This window comes from Staurois parvus, unplaced genomic scaffold (genome assembly GCF_062004578.1).
Source record: "Staurois parvus isolate SC_StPar_1 unplaced genomic scaffold, SC_StPar_1.0 ptg000011l, whole genome shotgun sequence".
Classification (NCBI taxonomy): domain Eukaryota; kingdom Metazoa; phylum Chordata; class Amphibia; order Anura; family Ranidae; genus Staurois; species Staurois parvus.
Window position 1 is genome coordinate 34,014,388 of NW_028317807.1, and position 23,750 is coordinate 34,038,137.

The 23,750-nt window shown below is 39.0% G+C and overlaps 1 protein-coding gene across 1 annotated transcript in view; it reads right to left on the bottom strand.

The window, feature by feature from the left end:
* Nucleotides 1-23,750, bottom strand: part of ABCA12 (ATP binding cassette subfamily A member 12) — a 177,528-nt gene that overhangs the window by 86,209 nt on the left and 67,569 nt on the right. Inside the window, exons 17-30 of the mRNA XM_089672635.1 lie at nt 20,850-21,038; nt 19,306-19,501; nt 19,078-19,217; nt 16,171-16,299; nt 15,038-15,128; nt 13,217-13,396; nt 10,401-10,698; nt 8,075-8,189; nt 3,852-4,181; nt 3,647-3,716; nt 1,724-1,858; nt 1,467-1,613; nt 740-920; nt 207-425 (exon numbers count right to left, since the gene is read on the bottom strand). Coding sequence (XP_089528761.1) covers nt 207-425; nt 740-920; nt 1,467-1,613; nt 1,724-1,858; nt 3,647-3,716; nt 3,852-4,181; nt 8,075-8,189; nt 10,401-10,698; nt 13,217-13,396; nt 15,038-15,128; nt 16,171-16,299; nt 19,078-19,217; nt 19,306-19,501; nt 20,850-21,038 — 2,420 coding nt within the window. The remainder of the gene's footprint in view (nt 1-206; nt 426-739; nt 921-1,466; nt 1,614-1,723; nt 1,859-3,646; nt 3,717-3,851; nt 4,182-8,074; nt 8,190-10,400; nt 10,699-13,216; nt 13,397-15,037; nt 15,129-16,170; nt 16,300-19,077; nt 19,218-19,305; nt 19,502-20,849; nt 21,039-23,750) is intronic.

A 23,750-nucleotide genomic window follows, 5' to 3' on the forward strand; every position in this document is an offset into this window, starting at 1 on the left:
GAAAAGAGAAAACAAAACTACTATCTTGTGCTTGGGGGCAAAAATATAATTTGGATACAAATATAATAGTTATTTACTATAAATAACTCTTACTAAGGTATTTCACATGAAATCCCATCTCTTCTCCTGAAAGTTGCCAAAAATGAATGTCTTTTTTGATGTACAAATCCACTTTTCAAGAGTCTTTGATAGTTATTACACATTACCTTTTTACTTCCTCATGGAGCTGTGTCTTGTTCCATTGTGGAGCTTTAATAGATCCATACAGCAGCAGGTGCTCCTTAGTGGTGAGGTGGTCAAACAACACATCATACTGCATACAGACTCCTAAGTTCTTTCTGACCTTGCTTAGGTGTATACGGATATCCTCACCATAGACATATATGGTGCCAGAAGTGGCACTGAAAAGTCCTGTCAGCATGGAGCTGTAGAGAAGGAAAAGTCAAATTAACAACTTTGTATTACTCCAGTATATCACTAAACCATCAAAAGCAAGAAACATTCTGTACTGTCAAAAACTTGCTGTACCAGTATTCAGCACATTAAAGTGTTTGCCCCAGTACCTAATAGTAATTTCTTGCCTTAGCACTGAAGGTGTTCTATGCAGAGATTTCAGAGTGCCAAGATCCCAGCAATGACATGACATTTTTATATACACACGCACACTTGTATTTAACCAATACTACAATATCTTTAAATATTTAGAATATTAAATATATTATATATATCCTTTTCTTACAGTGTGGTAGTTTTTCCAGCTCCATTGTGGCCTAGTAGCGATGTAATGTGGCCTTCATAGAAATTTAAATTCAGATTTTTGACAGCGACTTTTGACTTATATACTTTTGTTAAGCCATTAAGAGAGACCCCCAAATCCAGATCAGTAGGTTCCTGCTCATTATAGGGATAGAGTTCATCTCCTGCAAAGATATAACAAGAAATGCATATATTTTCCCTGCTAAGGTTTTTTTTATATCTTAGTTCTATTGTAAATAAATGTTGAGTGAGCAAGTGTTCTGCCAATACTGGACAAAGCAACAGGTTTGCTTTACTGGCATCCCCTTAAGCTGCATATACCTTCCTTTTGCTTCTCTACTTCTCTGTTATGACCCCAACTTGAAGGACTCTTTCTCCACCCAATAGCACTAGGTGGCTCTGCAGCCAATCACCAAGCATCAGTGTAATCAGGAAAAGCACAGGTTCACGTTAGAAAAAAAAGATTATAATGTTTCTTGTTTTCTTATTAGATACAGTATACACAGGAACATAATTGTTAGTAGACAAGCTTGTCAACGATATATAAAAATATATATTTTTTTTTACTTTTCTGATTTTTAAAATAGATTTTCATTATATATGCATGGGGGAGAGAAAGTATACTTTCTCATTACATACATACTGTGTGTGACATTAATGTTTCCAGTTTATTAATACTGCCTAATGGGTGCTTTCTTCTAAGACTTTACCCTTTTTCTCAGGAACGCCATGTGCCACAATGTTAGACATTAACAGTCCACTTGGTTTTTTGGTACACAGACTTTGTATTCCACAACATTCCATCCAGAAAGATGGTAGAACAGGGAAATACCAGACAGAACCGATACCGTATTGTCCTGAATAAAAATTGTGACAATAAAAAAGTATGAATTAAATCTCATGAATTGGTTAGATGCACTAGGCTATGGTATCCTATAAACTAAGATGTATTCAGCAAATTCTTTACCTGGGAAAACAATTTTGATGTACCAGCCAATAATAAAGTAAATCATGGCATCTATCAGCATGATCCAGCACAACCAGCCAAAACTAAAAGAATCATCAGATAATGGAGATGAATACATATTATGCCACTGAATCCCTGCAAACAAGAAGGTAATGCCTGTTAATAAATTTATTATAGTATTGGAATGTTCTGGCATTCAACAGTAATTTCACCAAACATCATACCATATCATACCCACATGGAAATGGATTACAGTTCAAACCAGAATAGCATAAGTACACACATGTTCACAATTTTTGTAAATGTATAACTCATCAGTTTGAATTTCTAAGCCTAGTGTCAACCAAAACTCTTATAACCTTTCACTACATCGGAAAAAAATTGAACCTGTGTTGTGTTTTTATTGCTGTCTGTAACCTCAATGGGAGGATGTATCCTCACTTCTTGCCCCAGTAGCAGGTTGTCAAAAGAACAGGAGGTGACAATAAATCTTTCCGATCACACATAAGAAAACAAAACAAGTTAAGTTGCAAAGAGATAGGACCTCTGTCGGCTTTCTATTGCTATCTGCCCCATTTTGTTCCCTTTATTTTATGTTTACCATGGCACAGAACATAACGAGAAGTCTTTCCATAGGGGTCACAGACTGTAATAGAAACCTAACATTTTCAACCCTTCTGAAATCTACCCATAACTTCAAAATATATTTGTCTCTGGATGGGTTTTTAATGGCTGATTTCCCTTTGGAACCTAAAAAGCATTCATCAAGAAAAGAAAGCGCAGAAGAAACCTCACATGAAAGTCTCAACTTGTTAACTCTCACATCATTATATTCTGAGTATAATCATTATTCTGAGTATAATCATTAATCAAGATTTTTCTTATATCTGTTCAATAAGTGCAAAAAATGGCTGTTGGTGTTACTGCAGTCTTATCAATTACATTGTTCCAAGTTATCTCTGACATATACAAACCTGTAGTCCTGCCCCTGGGCCTTTCCCCTCTATGTTAGGGGAGGTTTCTGTAGTCCTGCCCCTGGGCCTTTCCCCTCTATGTTAGGGGAGGTTTCTGTAGTCCTGCCCCTGGGTGACAACACTGTTTTTCCATAGATACAATATGGTAAGGGAGTAATGTTAGTGACCCCCATCTATGGACTGGAGAGCTGCAATATATTACATGTTTGTTCTTTGGTTTAGATACACCTAAAGTCTTGTCATCCTATTATTGATTGCTGCTTACAGCACCTAATGCTTTTTCAAGGTTGCACCTAACTGTTAACTTTTCAATACTAGCCCAATTAGGCGTTATTTTTACTAACGCTGCCTCCTTTTCAGTATTGAGCTGCAATAAATCTGTGACCGCTTTAAACAGACATGGACCTCTGTAGCTTCTGCAAATTACTTTTGCAGGACACCTGAGATGAGGATCCCAGAGAAAAATGTAAGACTTGTACACACTTTCAGCTCTCTGAATCCTTGTATCTACTGATTGTTCTGATATGTAGTTTTCAGTGAAGGTGTTCATTATATGCTCAGTTTGAATTGGCCTGGTTTGTGAGAGATGTATTTTAAGGAGGATGGGACTTGAGAGCAGGTAAACTGAGCTCAATTTACTCATTGCTCCAAATACCTCAAATACAAATACACAAATAGAACGACGCTTTGCCAAGGTACCTTAATGTTGCAGTGTCTTGACACTTTTATTAGTAAATGCGTGCAACAAAAATCTTTGCTTTAAACATAAATATTAGAAACCGTTTATAGTAAGGCCTATGCTCTGAAATGCTGGATAAAGTGCTGGCAAATTGCATTGCTTATGTTAAGTGCACACGTAAAGATCAGCAGCTTAGCACTATTTTCATTCCAGTATGTCATTTTGCATCTATGGAGATGTACTGCAGACTTAGATCATTCATTGGCTCACCTTCATTTTGCTCTTCAAAACGAACAATATATTGTGTGCCATAACTCAATGCCGTTGGAGAGAAAAAGCTCTATGGATAACAAACATAAAATAAGAGGTTACTAAAAGAGTTGGAAAGAAAAATATTGTTTGAGAAATTCAACTGTCTTCAGCAGTTGCTTTTACCAATATAGGGAAAATAAGGATAGAATAATGTCAAACTTACCAGTAAGGTCTTTCCGGCAAAGGACAGATTGGTTTCTTTAGACACTACCACAATGAATGGAAAGAAGGTAATTATATAGATTAGGCTGCCACTCAGACCTGCCACATTTGTGTTGTGGAAAAAGACACTGATGAGGAAGCTCATGGCAATGACTGTCAAGCTATAATCCAGGAAGAACAGGAACAGGATGAAACCATTGCTTAGGCTCAAAATTTTGCCAAATTTTAAAATTAGGACAAGAATGCTAACTGTGAGAGTCAGGAAGCTTGCACTTTCAATGAACCAAGCAAAAAAGTGACTGCAAGAGTTGACTCCCATCATCTTCATGTACTACAAGAAAAGATGGACACAAATCTGTTAGTCAAATATGTTTTACAATTTATGAATAATAAATATATGCATTGGTCAATGTAGATGCAAAGGTTAAATACACTTAAATACTGTGCACATGGTTTACTGGAATATAAATATTAACCAAGCTTCTGGGGTACAGAGGCTGACCCTGTCCTCCTCCACTTACTAAGCCTTAGCATTGGCCAATAAAGCAAGTTGTCATTGTGATGGACCAATAATAAGGCTTACGATGTGGGAAAGGACAGGGCCCAACATGTCTCCTTCCACATTCTCAAGCCTACTATTGTCTGTTTGCAATTTGCATGCCAGGGCACACATATACTCAGGGAACTGGGGTGCTGAAATTGAAACAGGAATATACTGTGGGTCCAGGTGCCTGCAATATGCTGCCAGGGGTGTTTTAAGAGTTTTTTTTTCATTAAGGTGTACTAGGCCAGTTAATGACGCACCCTACTACTATGACCATTCGCCACATCAAAACTTATCATATGCTGTTTGAAAACCCTCCCCACTCAACATAGCTGTTCATCTCCACCTCAGTAAAGAGGAACTCTGTTCCACCTTCTTATTTTCCTAACAGCCTAAGCATCCCTATTATTGGTAATATTGCTCTTTATTTAGATTTGATTTTGTAATTTCTGAATTTACTGGTCAAATGCAGTTTAGTATGATAGTTCTTGCCATGACATTCTATATATAAGACAGAAAGGAGATCATTGTTCAGTTGTCATTGAAAGGCAGCAGTGATAGCAAGTGGGCACTTATTACATCGCCAACTCTTTATAAGCATATTGTACAATTGATATTCTTTTACAGGTAGGATTGCTTTAGGGCTTATCCAGATGGGCAATTAAACCCATCCTCCGTGGGGAACCACTGGTACATACGTGTGCCTTCACCTTGGAGTAGGGAGCTGGCAGGCCATAGAAGTGGATGCATGGACACAATCAAATGTCAACCTTTGGCATGTCACTGCATGTGCATCCACTTCTATGGACTGCCTGCACACAGCTCTGAGGTAGATACACACACATCTGCCAGTTGTTCTGCATGCAGTATTGACTTAATACCTCACCTGAATGAGCCCTTACATGGCCAGGGTGGCTGTTTGACAACATTATTGGACAGAAACATGTAAAAAAATTTAGACTTTTTTAAATGGACTGATCATTTTTCTAGAACTAGGGCTTGCTACAGAGCATAGAAGACATCATACTGGCATAAAATAGCCTTTGATGTTTTCATTCCTAGTGGAGAATACATTTTGATTTGCTTAAAAATAGTTGCAAACTACACATTTATAGTTGATTTTGATGAGAGATTTTAATAAACTGCTCTGGTCATCATTTGTAAAAATGTACAACAGGATGAATAATATCAAAGTACAGTTTTTATAAAAATCACTTCACTCATTGGTAAAAATACCATTTATGCAGAATGCACAGCTGCACCAGGACCATCTGGGAGTTAGGGGCCCACTGATAGTATATGTGGACCTGGCAGATAATTTGATCTCATTCAAATTAAATCTTAGCAAGCAACAGAATGAATCAAAAAGATCCAGATTTATTAACCACTTCCCGACCACCCTATAGCAGAAATACTGCTACAGGGTGGCACGGGTGCGCAACATCACATATATATATGTGATTACTCGCAGGCGCCCAGTGATTGCCCCAGCATCTCCAATGGGGAGGAGAACTGTTTGTAAAAACAGAAGTTCTCCTCGCTGTCAGCTCGTGCATACTGCTTTGCATGGCTGTGCAGAGCACAGCCATGCAAAGCAGTGTGCTTACAGTGAAGCACACAGACACAGGGGGGTTTATTTACTAAAGCTGGAGAGTCCAAAATCAGACTCCCTTCTGCATAGAAACCAATCAGCTTCCAGGTTTCATTGCCAAAGCTTCATTGAACAAGCTGAGGTTAGAAGCTGATTGGTTTCTATGCAGATGGGAGTCTGATTTTGGACTCTCCAGCTTTAGTAAATAAACCCCAGAATGTCAGGAATGGACTTGCCAATAATGGTGGGACTCACCTGCCTTGTGGGCTGCAGTACCAGGGCTGGCCAGCGGGTGCTCTCAGCAATCAGAGACTCACCCCTGCAGTCAGCCAAACACCTGAAGCTGATTGCAGGGGTTGTATTTAAGGAATGGCCAGACTCACAGTCAGGGCCTTGGTGTGTGTTTTTCCATGGGCCCCTGTATCTTGTATCCTGTGTTCCTGTTCCTGTTTCTGCCAGACTTGTTGCCGACCCTGCCTGATCCTGACTTCTGCTGACTTCTCCTATTTGATCCCTGGCTTGTGACCCTGACCATTCTCTGCCTGACCCTCTGCACCACGCTGCCCGTGAGTTACTGAACCCAGCTTGTGACCCCGACCACTCTCCCACCTGTTCCTGGTACTCCGTTTGCCTGTTTGCTACTGACCCGGCCTGCCTGATGACTCTTGCATTGTATGTATTGTTATCTGTAGGTGGTTTGGTTTGGTTTGTTTGCACTGTGTTTATGTTTAGTTTTGCACTGCGTTTTGTATTGTTAGTCTAAATAAATCATATTGTTTATACCATATCTGAAGCCTGCATTTCCCTGTGTCAGTCCACACACCTCTGGTCATACCCGGAGCCCTGACACAGAACTTGATCGCCCCTCATGTTAACCCCTTCCTGCCCAGTGCCATTAGTACAGTGTCAGTGCTTTTTTTTTAGCTCTGATCACTGTATTGATGTCTCCGGGGATATCAGTGACACCAAGTCAGTTCCCCCCAATTAGAAGTCCCGCTATAAGTCGCTGATCACCACCATTACTAGTGAAAATAAAAAATAAAACAAAAAATCACAGTATATATACCGCCATTTGTAAATGCTATAACTTTCTCATAAACCAACTAATTTACATGCATTGGGATTTTTTTTTAGCAACGACATGTAGCAGAATACATTTTGGCCTAAATTTATGACGAAATTTGATTATCTTTGACAAATTTTTTTTATAGCGCAAAAAATAAAAAATGCACAGCCGATCATATACCACTGAAAGAAAGCTCAATTTGTGGGAAAAAAGGAAGAAAATTTAATTAGGGTGCAGTGTTGCATGACTGTGAATTGTCAGTTAAAGTAACGCAGTACTGTAACACAAAAAATGGCCTGGTCAGGAAGGGGGGGGGGGGGTAAATCCTCAAGAGGGCAAGTGGTTAAAGTGGAACTTTCTCAATCAGCTCTCTCAATCAGCATGGACTATTTTGAATCCTTGTGATGTTAGCATTAGTAAATAGATAGGAGGTATATTATATTTACTTGTTTTAAATAGTTTTTTTTACATTTCTTTAGTTACCCTCATGGTTTCCATGCCTAGGCAAATTATGTCATACATCCAAGGAGTCTTCAGGAGAGAAGGAGGGTCTTTCTCAGCTAAGCACACCCTCCTGCCTGCATTCCTGAGCTAAGGGCAGATGGAGTCCAGAACGTAAATGCTACATGAATCATTTGCCATTACTCAAGATTACCACAGCCAGAAATACTAGGGGGTGTTTTTGTAAGTGATTTCTCAGCAAAATAAAGCATGGGGACATGGATGGATGGGGGAGTTTGCTTTGAATATTAAAAATAAATTAAATAGCACTATCATAAATGTTTGCACTTAGAGGCCCAAAAATTCTGCTTACACGGGGAGCCCATTGATGACTGGGTCTGTCACTGCATCCACTTTTTTCAAATTACAGTTGCTGATGTGCAAACTTGTAAAAATCTACCCCCTTCTCCTCATTCTAACCCTTGCAATGCAATTCAGCCATCACTAGCTATGATAACATACCAACAACAGTTTCTACAGTCATAGGAAACATTTGAGAAAACCTCTTTTGTTGATCCATACCTCATGCAGTCTAAGTTCTTTTTCATGTACAAGTTTTTTCACAAATGATGCTATAAAAAGGACCCAGGCAATCATCAATGCAATGGGGAGGGAGAAGGCCATGCTGAAGAGGAAACTGTGGAGAGAAATGAAGAATCACAGTTTATTGATCTCCTGCCAGCAGTCACTTCATGGGAGAGTTTTAAGTTAACTTATTGATGACTGTGGAAGTATTTTTTATAACTCATGCAAGATGCTACATGATAACGCTGTGTAGCAATTTAGAAAGCTAGGTACAGAAAAGTGAAGCTGTTGTCAGGAGCAACCTATCAGAGTCTGTATTTTATTTTCCTGAGCGCAGGTTAGAAAATTACATTTAAAACCAGATTGGTTGTTTCAAACCACAGGGAAGTGGAACATGATCTAAACCAGGGTTACTTATCCAATACCAAAATCTCCAAATGTCCTCTTTATTAACACAAGGTATGGTTTATCATTTAAAAAGAACAAGAAACAAATATGTAAAGTGAAACTCTAGTCAAAACATTTGTGGACACCCTACAATCACACCTACCTCTATGGCTAAAAGTATGAGGGTACTCCTTTTAAATGATTAAAGCTGAACTCCAGGAAAACTAAAAGACCTCTCTTGCAGTGGGGCTTTTCCCACACTGCAAGGGTTAACTGCTGGTTAAAGTCTATGGGGACCTGGAAAATTACTTTTACTTACCCGATTCACCACTTTTACAGGCTTCTCTATGCTGATAGCCTCATTTTTCCCACTCTCTGGTAGTCTAAGGTCCTCTGATATCATCAACACTGTTGTAGAAACCATAGCCCCACACTGGGTGTTAGGACACCAAGGAACAGTCCACAGTTAGAGTGGAGGAGGACTCTCTCTGCTGGGGAAGGGGGGATTACTGGAGCATCAGGAGACAGTCTTACGGTTCCGTAGACTAAGCAGGCAATTAGTGCTTGCAGTATGGGCATAGTCTCACTTCAAGGGAGGACGTTTAGTTCTCCCAGAGTAGGGCTTTACGTTTAGGTATTTCCAGTAAAGTGTACTTTTATGTTACAGCATACAAAGACATTGTAGACAGTTGTGCGCCTACAAACTACAATTGTTTGAGGAATACTCTTTTCTTTTTTAATAGGACTGCCCCTGTAAACTTCAAACCAAGACATGGTTTGAAGTTTGGGGTTGACTCTATCGAGAAACTTGAGAAAACTTGACCTCAATACTACTGAACAACTTTGGGTTGGTTTTTGCTTGGTCTTCTCATCCAACATCAGTACCTGACTTCCCAAATGCTCTTTTGGCTGGATGGACACAAATTCCTTTAGACATACCTAAAAGTACTGTGAAAAAGTCTTCCCAGAAAATAGAGACTCTTTTAGCTGCATAGACAGGAACAACTCTCTATATATATGGTTTTGAAACGGGATGTTCAACAAGCTCATCGAGGGTTTCATGGTCTGCTGTTCACAGACTTTAGACCATATATAGTGTATGTAAACATTTTTATAAAATGTTTAAAATAGTAAATAAATTATAATATTCATGTTACCTACATACACAGCATTTCTATAATAAGCTTAGTAGATACTCAGACAGCAGAAAAATTAGGTAGCCCACCCATTGTTGCTTATCACAAAATGAGTGCAATATTTTTAATACATGCTCACCTCTGTGCAAAATAAGGAATGGATTTCTTTCACATTCATTTTATTTTCTGATATGTTTTATACCCTATAGTGGGCTTACAATTATTTAAAAGATCACAACTGACCCAATTTATACATAAAAACACAATTTTAAGGGCCAAGCAGCACAGCCTTAGGTTTATGAAAGGCTAGGCTAAAATGACAGACAAGGTGGTGGAAAGAGAAGGGTGGTGAGTAACATAGGTCAGTCTCCCTTTAAGAGGGTGATTGTAATACTTTTATGCTAGCCCTGGAGTTTGTGCCCTGCTTCCAAAGTCCAGCATATTTGGTTGTTAAAAAAGGCTGAAAAGCCTCATAGGAAGAGGCTGTGGTAAGGACCTTTTAAAACAACTCTGTGGATGGTGAACTGACAATTTGGCTGTGCAAGAGCACTTAAAGGGTTCTCCAATGAAATTGCTAAAGTAAGCAAGTTTTACTGCTGAATTAAATCTTTATTTTCTGTCAAATGGCTACATAAAAATAAACGCAAGATTGGTAATCCCTCAAAGACACTGTATTGTACTATGCTTTCCTGCCACAGAGCCACCATCTGATCATATCCCAATATTTTTATATATATTGTATATACAAAGCTCTAAGGACCAATGGCCAGCAGTTGCTGGATACTAGGAAGTGCACCTACCTATCTTTCGTGTAGCAGGGGTAAGGCATGGGCTGGAATTGTACAGCAACATCATCCATATTCCTATTTGTCTGCATTTCAATGATGGCTCTATCAATATTCTCCTGTAGGTAAACAAAGCCACGACTGTACATATTCAAACTATTGTGGGGTCCAGGAACCCAGACAGAATCTTTCACGGAACTAGTGTCCACAGAGTGTAGAGAACGCATGGTAATACTGTAGGAGATCTGTTTGGGCAAGCTCGATAGATCACGTTTCTGCCTACTGCTCCCAGATGAAAGATCGAAGGTTACAGCTGTAAGCATAAATATAATCTTTAAAAAAACACCCTAAAAAAGTAAATAATTACATATGATAATAATTCATTTCATAGTCACTATCTCAGTTATCCTAAAGTAACAAATTTTAAAAATGAAAAGGTTCAAAGAGAACAAATTAAAAGAGAAAATAATCATGATAAATAGTTATGGGTACATTTAAACAGACCTGTTCACTAAAATAAAGAACATTTCACAAACATATATACATATCTGCAAATGAAAAGTGAGATAATTAAAGTAACCAGAAATCTAGTTGTAAATTATATCATACTACACCTTGCACATGGTCATTGGTCTTTCTACTGTTTTGTTGAATAGTTGTATCAGTTTTCACTGATGGTTGTATTAATAGAAAGTCTCCGGTATAAAAAAAATGCTTTGCAAAATTCAGAAAACTCAGGATGTCATTACTAAATGGCAAATTAAATTTTTTTTTGTCTTTGATCACTAGAAAAAGGCAACATTTTTGTTACTAGCTAACATTGAGGACTTGCTGCATGACAGTTCTCATTTCAAAAGAAAGCAGAGGGTGTTTAAAGATATATCAGAAATCAGCAGTGCTGAGACAGTAGGACTAATTTACTGAATAAGCTGATAGTCTTCACTCAAAAAAAAATTGAGAATCTTCGCTGAAAGTACAACAGGAATTTGCTTTTCATATAATTGGATAATTGAAAGGAATATACACATGTAGCACTTATTCTCTAAGGAGTTGCTACAATGTTTGGGCTCCACAGCCATTCCCAATGGTAGCTTGACCTTAACTAGACCCAAAACTCACTTTCACAACAGTGGAGTTAAATGGGTTTTATTTAAGAACAAATGAAAGCCTCCATAGAGGAAAACTATTTAGTTCAGTACGGCAATAACAAACAAGCATAACAACAATTGCAGAAACGTGCACTGTTTTAACTGGATAAAAGGGATAACAATATGACCTATTTATAATTTGGAGACCCTAACTATACCACTGACCAGTTGGGGTTTAACATACAGTCTGCTGATGTTGGGGCCTTCAAAATCCTTTTGGAGCACTCACTCTCTCTGATGAGAGTACTTGCAATCCAAAAGAAGGTCAGAAAAGTTCTGGGCTGACTCTCCACATGGCAGCAAAGTTTCTAAACAAACAGCAGCAAGGTCTGTATCAATACAGGTGGCCAAAAAGCCTCTCCTAAGTAATGTCGTTGGGGGTCCATGAATCAGTAGGCCATTACTGGAAAGCCAGGGTAGAGGTCACGCCACACACAGAGGCTCCCCTATCAAACCTCTCCCTTTCTCCCTGGATTAAATTTACAGTCCACATTTCTGGTAGGCTCTTTTGGATCTCTTTCAGTATAGATGGCAGGATCTCTGTTTTCAGCAGTCCAGCAGGCCAATCTCTTCCTCTGTAGAGTAGAGCACAGCCACTCATAATTCTGTAATTGCTGCTTTCTGTACACAGCACACCTCCATTGTCATTCAGCAACTTTCATGGCAGCTCTCTTGCAGGGTTCTATACAGCTTCCCAAGCCTGTTCTCCCTCTTTCGAGGCTCTGCTTACTCTAGCTTGGCAGACTGACCTGGCTCTAAGCTCTGTCACACAGCACAGTTTCCCTGTGCCTCTCATCTTTCATACAGAAGTCCAGTTCTTAGTCCTCAGGAGCCTCCTTGAACCCCAGGCATCTTCACAGATACTTCCTGCCAGTGTTCTTTCCCTCTAGTCTGGTTGGCAGGCTAAAGTCCAACCACAGCTGTGACCAATCAGGCTCTTACTAGTTCTTAGCTTTCTTCTCCCAGCCACACTGTCCAATCCAGTTGTGGGAGACAGCAAGGTAAGATACAAAAGTAGCCATGATGCCTGGGTTCTGCGGCACCTACCCCTTTAAAGGGGTTGCTGACCACACACACAATTATTTGAAGATTCTCAACCCCTGTAAATTAGCCCTAGTTTTTTTCTTTAGGAGAGGTACATTCCAAATCGTGTTTTATGTGCATCTGAACTCTGCTGATAAGATTTCAGATATAAAATAAAATAGCCCTAATAAAACATTCCTATGGAAATTAATAAACAGATAGCTGTGAATTACTGCATAATTTCCCTCTGTTAGGAATGGCTTCCCCAGGTATTAGATGACAGTTTCTGCATCTGGCAAGTCAGAAAAAAATTTAATGGTTGTCCAGTATACTTGGCATATGTTTCAGATGCTCTAATAACTGGGTGACCTGAACTGCACCTAGTTTACAGCACCTGAAATATATTTTGGTTAACTACTTCAACATTTTATATGAGGTATGTTGCGTTTTTGCTTTTTCATTCTGAATGTTTTGGGGAAATACATAATCCTTTATCAGATCAAATACCACACACACACACACACACACCTCACCACCTATCCTTCCTGGTGTGACGACAATTAGGATTATACTGTTTTTTCACATACCAAGCTAAACAATCACATGTGTGAAAAACAGATTATCTAATTCCTTCCTTGTCAGGCAATAGCCATGTGTTACCTGCAAATAGATTGTTGGTCTGCTGAAGCTGGTTCGCTTTGGCCATCATTTCTTCAGTGGAGATCATAGGCTGGATACGTTTATAGGATATGCAGGACATGAGGTTCAACAATACATCACAGATATTTTGAAATGCCTGCATTAAATTTATATTATTTCTAATCAGATTGATGAAGCTGTCTGTTGGATTAAAAAAAGCAAAAGAGAGAAATGTATAGAAAACTGAAAATTAAAACATAAAATATATGAACGTGCCATAAAGATAACAGACAGAGCCTACTGGAAAAAAAACAAGTAAAATGTCAATGCAGAAAAAAAAGAATTATAAGATGTCTACAAAAATGCAATCATGGACAACCTCTTTATGTGACCTCTTCTTTCACTCTAAATATAATTGATGTTCCTGCAAAGATAGCTGTATGGCATGCAGTGCCAATGCTCAAATAGTCTGCGCAAATACTACATTAGTATTCTCTGAGTGATTAGCTGCAAAAGTTCATTGTAAAGTCCTGGACTGAAGCGCACCCAGATATGTTGTCATCCTGAAATACCCTTCCACCATCACCTTCCAAGCCATGAATATGATATTGGCCTAACTGTTAGCATTAGTCACCCCCACTGCACTACCTTCTGCACAGCAAATGATCATGTGAAATGTTTCACTAGCAGCTGCTTATACATCATAGAAAGCAGGTATGGATGCATCACAATGACCCTTCCACAAAACCAGGGACTATGGAGAGAATAGGGTATGAATGCAGCACAGGAGCCAACACTAATCTAATAAAACACGTACTTATGTTATATTCTGCAGCAAATAGGTACTACTATTGTTATATTATAGATAATGCATAGACCGCTTCAAGGTAAGTCTTGATATAGACCACTGTGCGGTTCACTGCACTCAGCCAGGAGTTCTCACTGTCAAGCAGGGGCGGACTGACAACTCATGGGGCCCCTGGGTAATAGGGGATCATGGAGCCCCTGTGTCCTCACCCACACCCCAAAAAACTTATGAAAAAGGTACCAGGGGCATCTCATGGGGCCCCCTACTGACCCAGGGCCCTCGGGCAGTGCTTGAGTTCCCAAATGGTCAGTCCGCCCCTGCTGTCAAGAGATGACAGTCTTTATCACGTCCCAACACAAGTCTTCTATTACATCTCATTGTAATTCTAACATCCGCTGCTCAAGTCCTGAAGAAGAAGGAGTCCTTTCCCCTGGAATGTGTTGGCTGTATTTGATGCTCTTAACCAACATATGTTTCAAAAATTCCTTTAAGAGATAAGATCTTTTGTACTGGGCACCTCTCAATACCTACTCCAGAGAGTGCGGTTCAAGAATACAGGTATGTAAACATTAAAAATATAGGATATACAGGATCATATAGGGCCCATCTATACAAAATGTGTATTATCGTTCATGCAAATAATGGGTTAGAAGGGATTGTTATGTACTCCATTTTGTGATTGCCTAATTTTATTTTTATGTTATGCTAAAACCATTGTGACTGCTAATGAAAAAAGAAATACTGAAAGCGGCTGGTAATGAATATCTTGTATCATGCAATTGCCTTAAGAATCCTTTGTTCAGCCAATATGATTGATAATGAAAATTTTGATAATCGTCTTTCAGAATATAAAAAGGTAATAATCTGAAATGCATGCAAGAAAACCATATGAACTGTCCGATCTTGATCATGCCTTATTACTTACAAGTCCGTCTTACTGACTATCAAATAGTATTCTACCTACTGTTGGCTTTCTGTGGTAAAATATCACCCTCCAGTGGAAAAAAAGAAGAATGCTTAGTGAATGTGCTTACCAGCTTTGTCTAGTTTTTCAGACAGGTCTGTGACATTCAGGTCCAAGAAATCTTTCAGTACTCCACTTATAACAGTATTATTCAGAAATGTCTGCAAAAGCAAACACTTTAGGCATCAATAGTAGCAAAAACATTAAGAACATACTATTTTTTCAAGGCATTTGTTTATATTTTTCTCCTCATTTACAACAGCTGTCCAACAATAGTGACAAGGATTGATGCAAGCTGAGTCATTTCCAAGGGGTGCAGAAGGTGTAAACCATATGCAGAAAAAGTGACTGTTGTAAGCACCCCTGGCAATGTTATAGTTTGTCCTGGCCCCAGTCACTGACAATTTGCTGGACAGATTGATTAACATTTAAACAAGTACCAGAAAATAATTTTGTAAAGTGCTGTGTAAACTGTTGGCGCTATATAAATCCTGTATAATAATAATAATAATAATAAAAAATAAATAAAGGCATGTAAAATAGGAATGCATGGATAACAGAATACACTCTCCGCGCTCCAGGGATCAAATGCCAAAGGAAAGCCAGGGGAACCAGGACCAAAATTGCCTACGGATAGCCTTTCAGAGATGCTGCCCTCCTCAGATAGGGAAATCAACAACTGGAAAAAGAGTAAACAGGAGGCGCAAACTCCTAGTGCATTATCCAAGGTTTATTAATAAGTAAAAAGGGATAAAACCATACTCACAAACATGGCATAAAAGTAAGGATTAGTAGAAAGGTGGAGCTGGTCATAACAATGGCGGGGTGTCCGACTGTCAGTATGGTCAGCTTGCTGACGCATTTTTGGGGACAAATCCCTTTCCTCAGATCTAATCTAAGCCTTACTTTATGCCATGTTTCTGAGTATGTTTTTATCCCTTTTTACTTATTAATAAACCTTGGATAATGCACTAGGGGTTTGCGCCTCCTGTTTGCCTTTTTTCCAGGAATGCATGGATGCTTTTATTACATATACTAATCACATATAATTAACAGAATACATTTTGTAATGGTGATCTTTCAAGCCCTACACACGACAGCTGTCCTTTTAAGATAGGAACAGCTGAGAGTTATTACTGAAGGCAGAGAAAGCACTATCACTGTGAACCACCATTGTGTTTGCATAGTCGGGCGGAACCCTACCTGTACTGTTCCAATGAGCTTTTGAGCTAGTTTCATAAAAGGCCAATTATTCAAAATTGCATCTATGCCATTGGATATATTCTGTATTGTATGCATGTAATCCTCCATCTGAAGTATATATCCTTTGGTCTATAAGGGAACAGAAAGAAGAAACACCATTAATATTTTTATAATTACTTTGGATTCAGCATTACATATAGACCATTAATAAAGTGTAATACAAGTTAAAGGTCTTCTCATGAAAGATTAGGTCACTAGTATTCATAATGTTGTTGCTTAATTGTTTGCAACGAGAATCAGATTTACCATTAAGCATAGTAGGCAAGTGTCTATAGGCACCACTCAGGCAGAGGGGCCCTGAAAACACCATACCAGCTTTCATTTTGACAGTCCTGGTCCTTTACAGCAACATTAGCTGTTTTCTTTCAGTACCTCACCTTTCTACTGCAATGTTCCCTTCCCAGCTACCTACCCCAAAACTAAGTTACATCTGGCCACCATGAACTTAACATTTCCAGCACATCCAGCTGTGGTTATAGCTACCTTGTCCACCAGCCCACCATCTCAATCATATGCAGACTGCAGGGAGGAAGGTGGTATGGCTGGCTGTGCCTTCCCCCCACACCTCCTGAGATGAGGCTTGCAGGTACCAAGATAACAAGCTGCCTGTCCACCTGGCAAAGCTGGTGCACTTGACATCCTCCCTCAATCTAAACACCCCACTAACTATTGCATCTGACCCCCCCATCATCTTGCCTCCCCCTTTCACTGCTGTAACCGACAACCACTACCACTGTGCCTACTATGCCCCTCCTGCTCTCACTAATACTAAAAAACCCACCCCACTAACCTACCCAGCTTTAACCCCCACACTTGGCACTCACCTCCCCTAAAATGACCACTGTATATGCCTCTCCCCCACCATTCTCATCACTACAAATGCACCTGCAACTCCCCCCTGCTCTCACAAACACATCCACCACCACCACCTTTCTCTGCCACATTTGACATCCTCACCCACTTCCCATTCTCATCACAATGTCTGCCACTTGCCCTCTCAGTCCTGGTCAATGTCACTCTTATCATGAGGCCCCCACATCCTCCCTGTATACTTTCCCCCCACCCTTACCACCACAAGAAGTAGAGCTGCTCTTGAAAAAAGGAGTTAGTGAGGAAACCTGCTGTGTCTCTATTGCCATGACAAAGTAATCCCTATCACTACTTCAAAGTCCCAAAGTGACAAATCTGTATTTTTTTAAGAAGGCTTTGTTTAGAAGTAGCCATTAACTCTCTATCATGGTTTCTTGGCTTGTGAATGGATTTGTGTTTGAAAACCAACCCATTCATAGTATGTTGCTGTCAAGAGTCTAGATCGGTGAATAACTAATTCTCAGTTGACCTGTACTGATTTCTAGAAATGGCTTTGTTTACTTTCAAGCGTATTCATTATTAAATGGTCTTCACGTAATCAATCCCTTTCATATGAACCTGAGCAGCTCCAGTGAGGGCACTGGGTAAATATCAATAACATGACAGCAGAGTATCATGAACACAAATCCATTCATAAACGTTGAAAAGGTTGCCATAATTGTAAAAGCAAAAATTTAAATGAATTCTACATCATACATCCTTGTTTAGATGTAGCCATGTAACTCTCCATCATGGCTTCTTGGCTTGTAAATGGATTTGTGTTTGTAAACAAACCCATTCATAGTACATTGCTCTCAAGAAACTAGACTGGTGAATAACTAATATCTTTTTTTGACCTGCACTGAATTATTGAAATGGCTTTGTTTACCTTCATTTGTAGCTAATCAATCTCTTTCATATGAACCTGAGCAGTTCCAGTGAGGACATTGGGTAAATACCAGTCACTTGACAACAGAGTATCATGAGCACAAATCCATTCATAAACATTGAAACGGTTACCATAAATATAAACACAGAAATGTAAATGTATTCTATGTCCTTTTCAATGTTCTTGTTAAATAACTATTCATTGAAGAAGTTTTCAAATGCTTACATACAAAAATATATATGATCGCTATACCATAACAAGAAAAGCATACTAATACCTAGTATCTAGAATTGAAACAATATCAAAAATATACAATGACCCTGCAACAAGCAAGTTGTTAGAAAATCACTAAGGAAACCAGTAGATGGAAATATGAAACCTGGGCTGAAACAACCAAAAAAAGTGTTCCGATATGTTGGAATTTATAGGAGGGAGGAAGTTGGTGACTAAAAGGGGGAGGAAGAATTAAAAAAAAAATTCTTGAAGAAACAGCAAAGGGAATAAACCAATTATTTTGCCACTAGGGCTTGGAAAGTAGAAGCATCACTAAAGGCTTGCCATGTCCTTTTAAATTTTATCATATTTGCAATACCTTATGTTCTCAGCTGCAAGAGCTAGGGGAGGAGAAACAGCAGCACCCGGATCTTCCCATTGAATGACTGTGCGGGGGAAAAGGTGTCAGGACAAGTCTGATCATTAGATAAGGCTGAGTTCCCAGCATATTTAGAGAACTGACCACAGTGTGTTCTCCTGCTTAGTGCAGTCAGCTTTTAATAAGAAAGCAGAGAAACTGGCAAGAACAACAGGGATTTCACACAAAGGAAGCAATACAAAGAGAACAGGATATGTTTTCATACAAGCACATGGTACAGCAGGCACATATCAGGAATATGAAATGTTGGGATACATACTCTTTAAGGTTCAATTTTCTGTGCTTATAGGCTGTCAAGTTGTAAACCCAGCCCTCTTTGTTACATAAAGTGTATGTTCAGCAAAAACTTAATTTGTCTAAGGGGACAAAATAGAACCCTGTTGCGTTTTACCATTACCCAGATCTGTTAGACTTCCCCTCACTTACAGTAATGTAACACAGACACACATAGGTATACCTTATTCATAATCTTCGCTGTTACATTATTGTCTGGTGTATAGAGTATCTGTCCATATAACAGAGGCTTCAGCAACATCCAGGAGGCAGCACCACTAGTAGTCTGTACTAAGTTAACAAATATGCTTGCGCAAAAGGCATCTGAAAACACAAAACTCCTTATTAGTCATGTGATGCAGACAACACGGGTGGTACAATTATCACACTGTTCATGGTGACAATTACTTACTATCAGAAGGAATTCCATATGTTTCATAAACAGATTGTGCTCTTTCATTCTTGAAGTTTGTTGCTGATCTGGTTGAAGTATACATAGAATAGAGGGCCTGGCTGATAAGCGTCATATTTCCAGTGCACAAAATTTTGGAGAGGGTGGTAAATGAAATTGTGCTGGCTCGAGGGGTTCCTGGAAAATCTAAGGGATCCTGAAAGCAGGCAAGAACATACACACTACTGTCTTAAGGTTAAGGTTTGGCTGAAGGTTAAGTTTAAAATGTTTACTTTATCACCATAAGACAACCAAATCAATTGAATTTAGCTTCTAAACAAGTTACTAAAAGCAAACGTGTCATGAGAAAAAACTGGCCCTGCTATTGCTGAGTACTCTTTGAAAAATGCAATTCTCCTGGATATTATTTGATCCCACTGCCTTCAATACTACACAAGCTATTGACCAGAACTTGTATGAAGATCAGAAAAGTCAAACAAAAGTCAGAAGCTGTTATCCATATACCCATGCCAGGCTTTTCAAATAATTAAAGAGTGTCAGTGTGAGATCCAGGCGACTGGTATTTTCAGAATCAGAGATCATCAATTGTAGTCTCCATATGTAATAGCTGTATAGGTGCCTGAGTGTATCTTAAAGTGTTACTAAACCCACAACCGTAAAATCAGTCTGTATATGCAGTACATCATGCTTGTTATACTCACTATGGAACCTAAGGGGTTAATTCTTCATATTGCGTAAAAAGACTGTTTGATCCTGACTTCTCTGCCCCTCCTCTTGTTCAAATGTTCACGCTGATAAGACAGACTGAACACGTAGCCCTTCTGCACATGCTCAGTTTAGTGTGTACTGCTAGAGGGATTTTTTTTTTCTTGGGAGAGTGTATGTAATCAGCACAGGGCCAATCAGCACTCTCCAGATAGAGGGTAGGGGTTTTGCATCCTCTTAGAGCAGAAAGAAAACTCCTCCTACAAACTTTAACCAGTGCTCAGCTGAAGTCACAAGACTGCTCTAACTGCTGATAAGAAAGGATATTTAGCAGTTTATATTTACTAAACTAATTGCACTTCTATGTTCTGTGTACTGTGGGCGATCAGACATAGTGAATGCAGGGGTCTGGGTTTAGTAACACTTTAAGAATTCCACAGGAATGCCACAGAAGGCAGTATACAGTATAATCCTATTTTTTGGTATGAGTGCCGAGCAAAGGATGAATGCCAATTCACTGACTTCATTGTCTGGTTAAAATAATTACTTTTAATTGCTAAATTTCAAGCAATCTATTGTATATAACATGCATGTCATTTATGTCAACTAAATAAAAAATAAATGCTAACTTTTTTCTTATTTAACTATATGTTTGGAAAAAGCACATATAAAAATAATTGAAAATAAATAATTGAAAGGTTTGAATAAAAGCAGTGATGTGTAAAACATTATCTAATATTTTAGTGAAATATATACTCAAATCTGAAATTGTCCATTATATACTATACTGTAAATATAACTTTGTTCTATGATGCTAGCCATCTTAATGGGGTACATACTAGACTTCTCTTGCTCCTGGTACTTGAGGTACTTGATACGCCTATAAAGGTCTTTATAAAGCTCAGCAAATTGATGATTTCCTGCTCTGATGGCATGTTATTTAGGAAACTGTCAACTTTATTAATTAGAGCTTGCAGTGCTGATAAGATAAGGTCGAAGCTTGTTTGCCATGTTGATGGAACTGCCAGCTGCAATAAGAAAAATAACATGACATTGATTTGATTGGAAACAACAGACAATAGGAAGGTAGGTTATGATACTGTATGTGGCATCAGTATATATATATATTATATACACAGTATATATATGTGACAAGGGATTCCCAGAGAAGCATGGGGTAGGCAAAGAGACAGCACAATAGATAATACCTGCTAGTAGGCTCAGTGCTGTCCAATAAGTCATGTGATGTTTTGTTTATTTGTGTGCATAAATTGTAGCTTGGAACTCTGTAAACAACATGCTGTTTTTAATAGAGGGGCTAATTAATACATGAAAAAAAGTGAAAAGGAGCCCAAAACTCCATTCCATTCAGCTGTCCACTTGGACAAGCGCATGTCAGTGAGATAGGCGCAGTGGGTGGGGAGGGGAAAGTGCACTGAGGAAGAAGTGTCCAGTATAGATACTCCAACCTCCTTGCTGGACTCTGATCAAATCATGTACCTGTCTTAGGTACAAAATCAGGTGCAAATGCCACCATGTGAAATGCCGTACCCCGGGATGAATTCTAAAGGGTGCTGACCACACCCTTTATGAACTCCCCACTATTTTTTTCCTGATTGCACATTAGCAAGTGCTCTTTGCAAAGTGAATTTTCACTGCGTTAACGAAGTCAAGAGCCTGTTTGCCTTTTGTAAATCAACCCCACAGTCTAGTCTTTTAAAAAAAAACAATATTTCTATATTCTGTTATAACTTTTATCAGAAACATGTTAAAGTGGTCAGCTTTAATATAAAATAATCTTAGCAGTGAGTGTTTAAGTTTAAAAAAAAAAACTTTCTATGTGTTAAAGTAAAACTAAAGGCAAAACTTTTTTATTTAGTTTTAGACAAAGGGGAGAGGGATTAATACACCTGTCAGTTATTATTGCTGTCTGTGCCTCCGTTAAGAAGATTCTCTATTTGTCCTGTTTGCTGTTATCATCAAAAGTGAAATAAAAGAAAATCTCAAATGTTGGGTTGTCGGGTTGTCACCAGAACAGAAATAGAGGGGAAATCTTCCCATCAGGACACTAGTTCTGGTGACCATTGGTGTATTTAGGATTTGTGCTGCCCTAGGCAACACAAAAACCGTCCACCTCCACGGACACCGACCAACACCAACCCCCCCTCTTGTCCTTCTTGTGGAGAAAGCCTGACATTGACCAACAACACCCCTGCCCCCTACCTGGGAGAGCCTTCCACTACACCCCCCCCCCCCATGGAGCATGTTTACCTTCTTTCATCCCTTCTTCTGGAAGGAGGTGCTGCCCCCCTGAAAAATGCTGCCCTAGGCAAGTGCCTTGTGGTACATACTCCCCTGCTGGTGACCCTGGTGACACACCACAATTCCTTCACTTTGAAGTAATTCCTCTCACTTCCTGAGTCTCTATGAGACAGGAAGTGAAGGGAAATGTCCCTAATGAGAAACAAACAAAAAAAAAAACAGACTAGAATTGTAACCCTCCCTTACCCTAGGTTCACACCTAGGCGTTTTCTGCAGCGTTTTGCAGAAACTCAGTACAGTCCATTTAATATGATTTCCTATGGGACATCTTCACACCTGTGCATTTTCACCCGGTGCGTTTTTTGGAAAGGGTCAGGGACTTTTTTGAATGCAAAAAGTTTTTGTTTCTATAGACTTCAATGGAAACACAGCAGAAAAGCATGCTTTGCGTTTTTGCTGCGGGTTTTTATATGTTTTTACCAAATTTTTTATGCGTTTTTGATGTGTTTTAAATCTGCCTAGCAACAAGAAAATGTAAGAAAATGAAAAACAAAATCCTCATCAAAAACGCACCAAAAACGCAATGCAAAACGCAATGCAGAAACCTGCATAGGTGTGAACCTAGCCTTACTCTATCCAAAATGAAAATAAAAACTTTTGCCTTTACTTACACTGTAAATCTGATAAAAATTTCTATCAATGCAGCTTGGACAGGGATTAAAATATATCTTCTCCACAGCCAAGCAGCAACAAATAGGACTAGATGAGTGCTTAGGATCGATATCAGATTGAATAGCAGGATCCCTGGAGGTGTTTACTGCCCGAACCTGGCCAGTATGATAACATGCTTCCAGGGGGAAGAGCTATATGGACATCTTTTGCTCAAAAAATCAACTCTGAACCTGGGACAGAAATGAACTTTTGTGACTTCTGGTGCAAGATTTATTCCACAAATCCACAATTCCACAGATCCAATTTGCTGGCACCCAACTGGGGGGTATACCTCTAGACTAGACAAGAGGCCCTTGTGTGTGAAATATTCAGTTAAAATAAATGTGTGTTAGCCTAGATAGGCCTACCTCCTTCCCCATACATCTTCCTCCTTGTCACATAGTAACTTGTAAGTTGTAACTATAATGTATGTACCGGTATATCCTTATTTGTAAATAAACAAACCCCTTGTTTGAAAATATAGTGGTTTTTCATCGAATCAAGGCATCCTAAACTGTTAAATGAGTATACACATACATTAGGGCAACCACATTTCAGTATCCTGCTTAGAAATGCTGCACCATGGCTTATTACAAAATAGAGTTACAAGCAATGCTCTCAGTTCATTATCTCTGGTGATGATGACCAAGACACCCATGGCCTTCTTAGGAAGCTACTCTCATCGTACATGGAGACGTTCCAACTTGTTGTAAACTCTATATTCATGCATGCCCTACCTTCACTTCCATAGAGAAGTTCAAAAGATA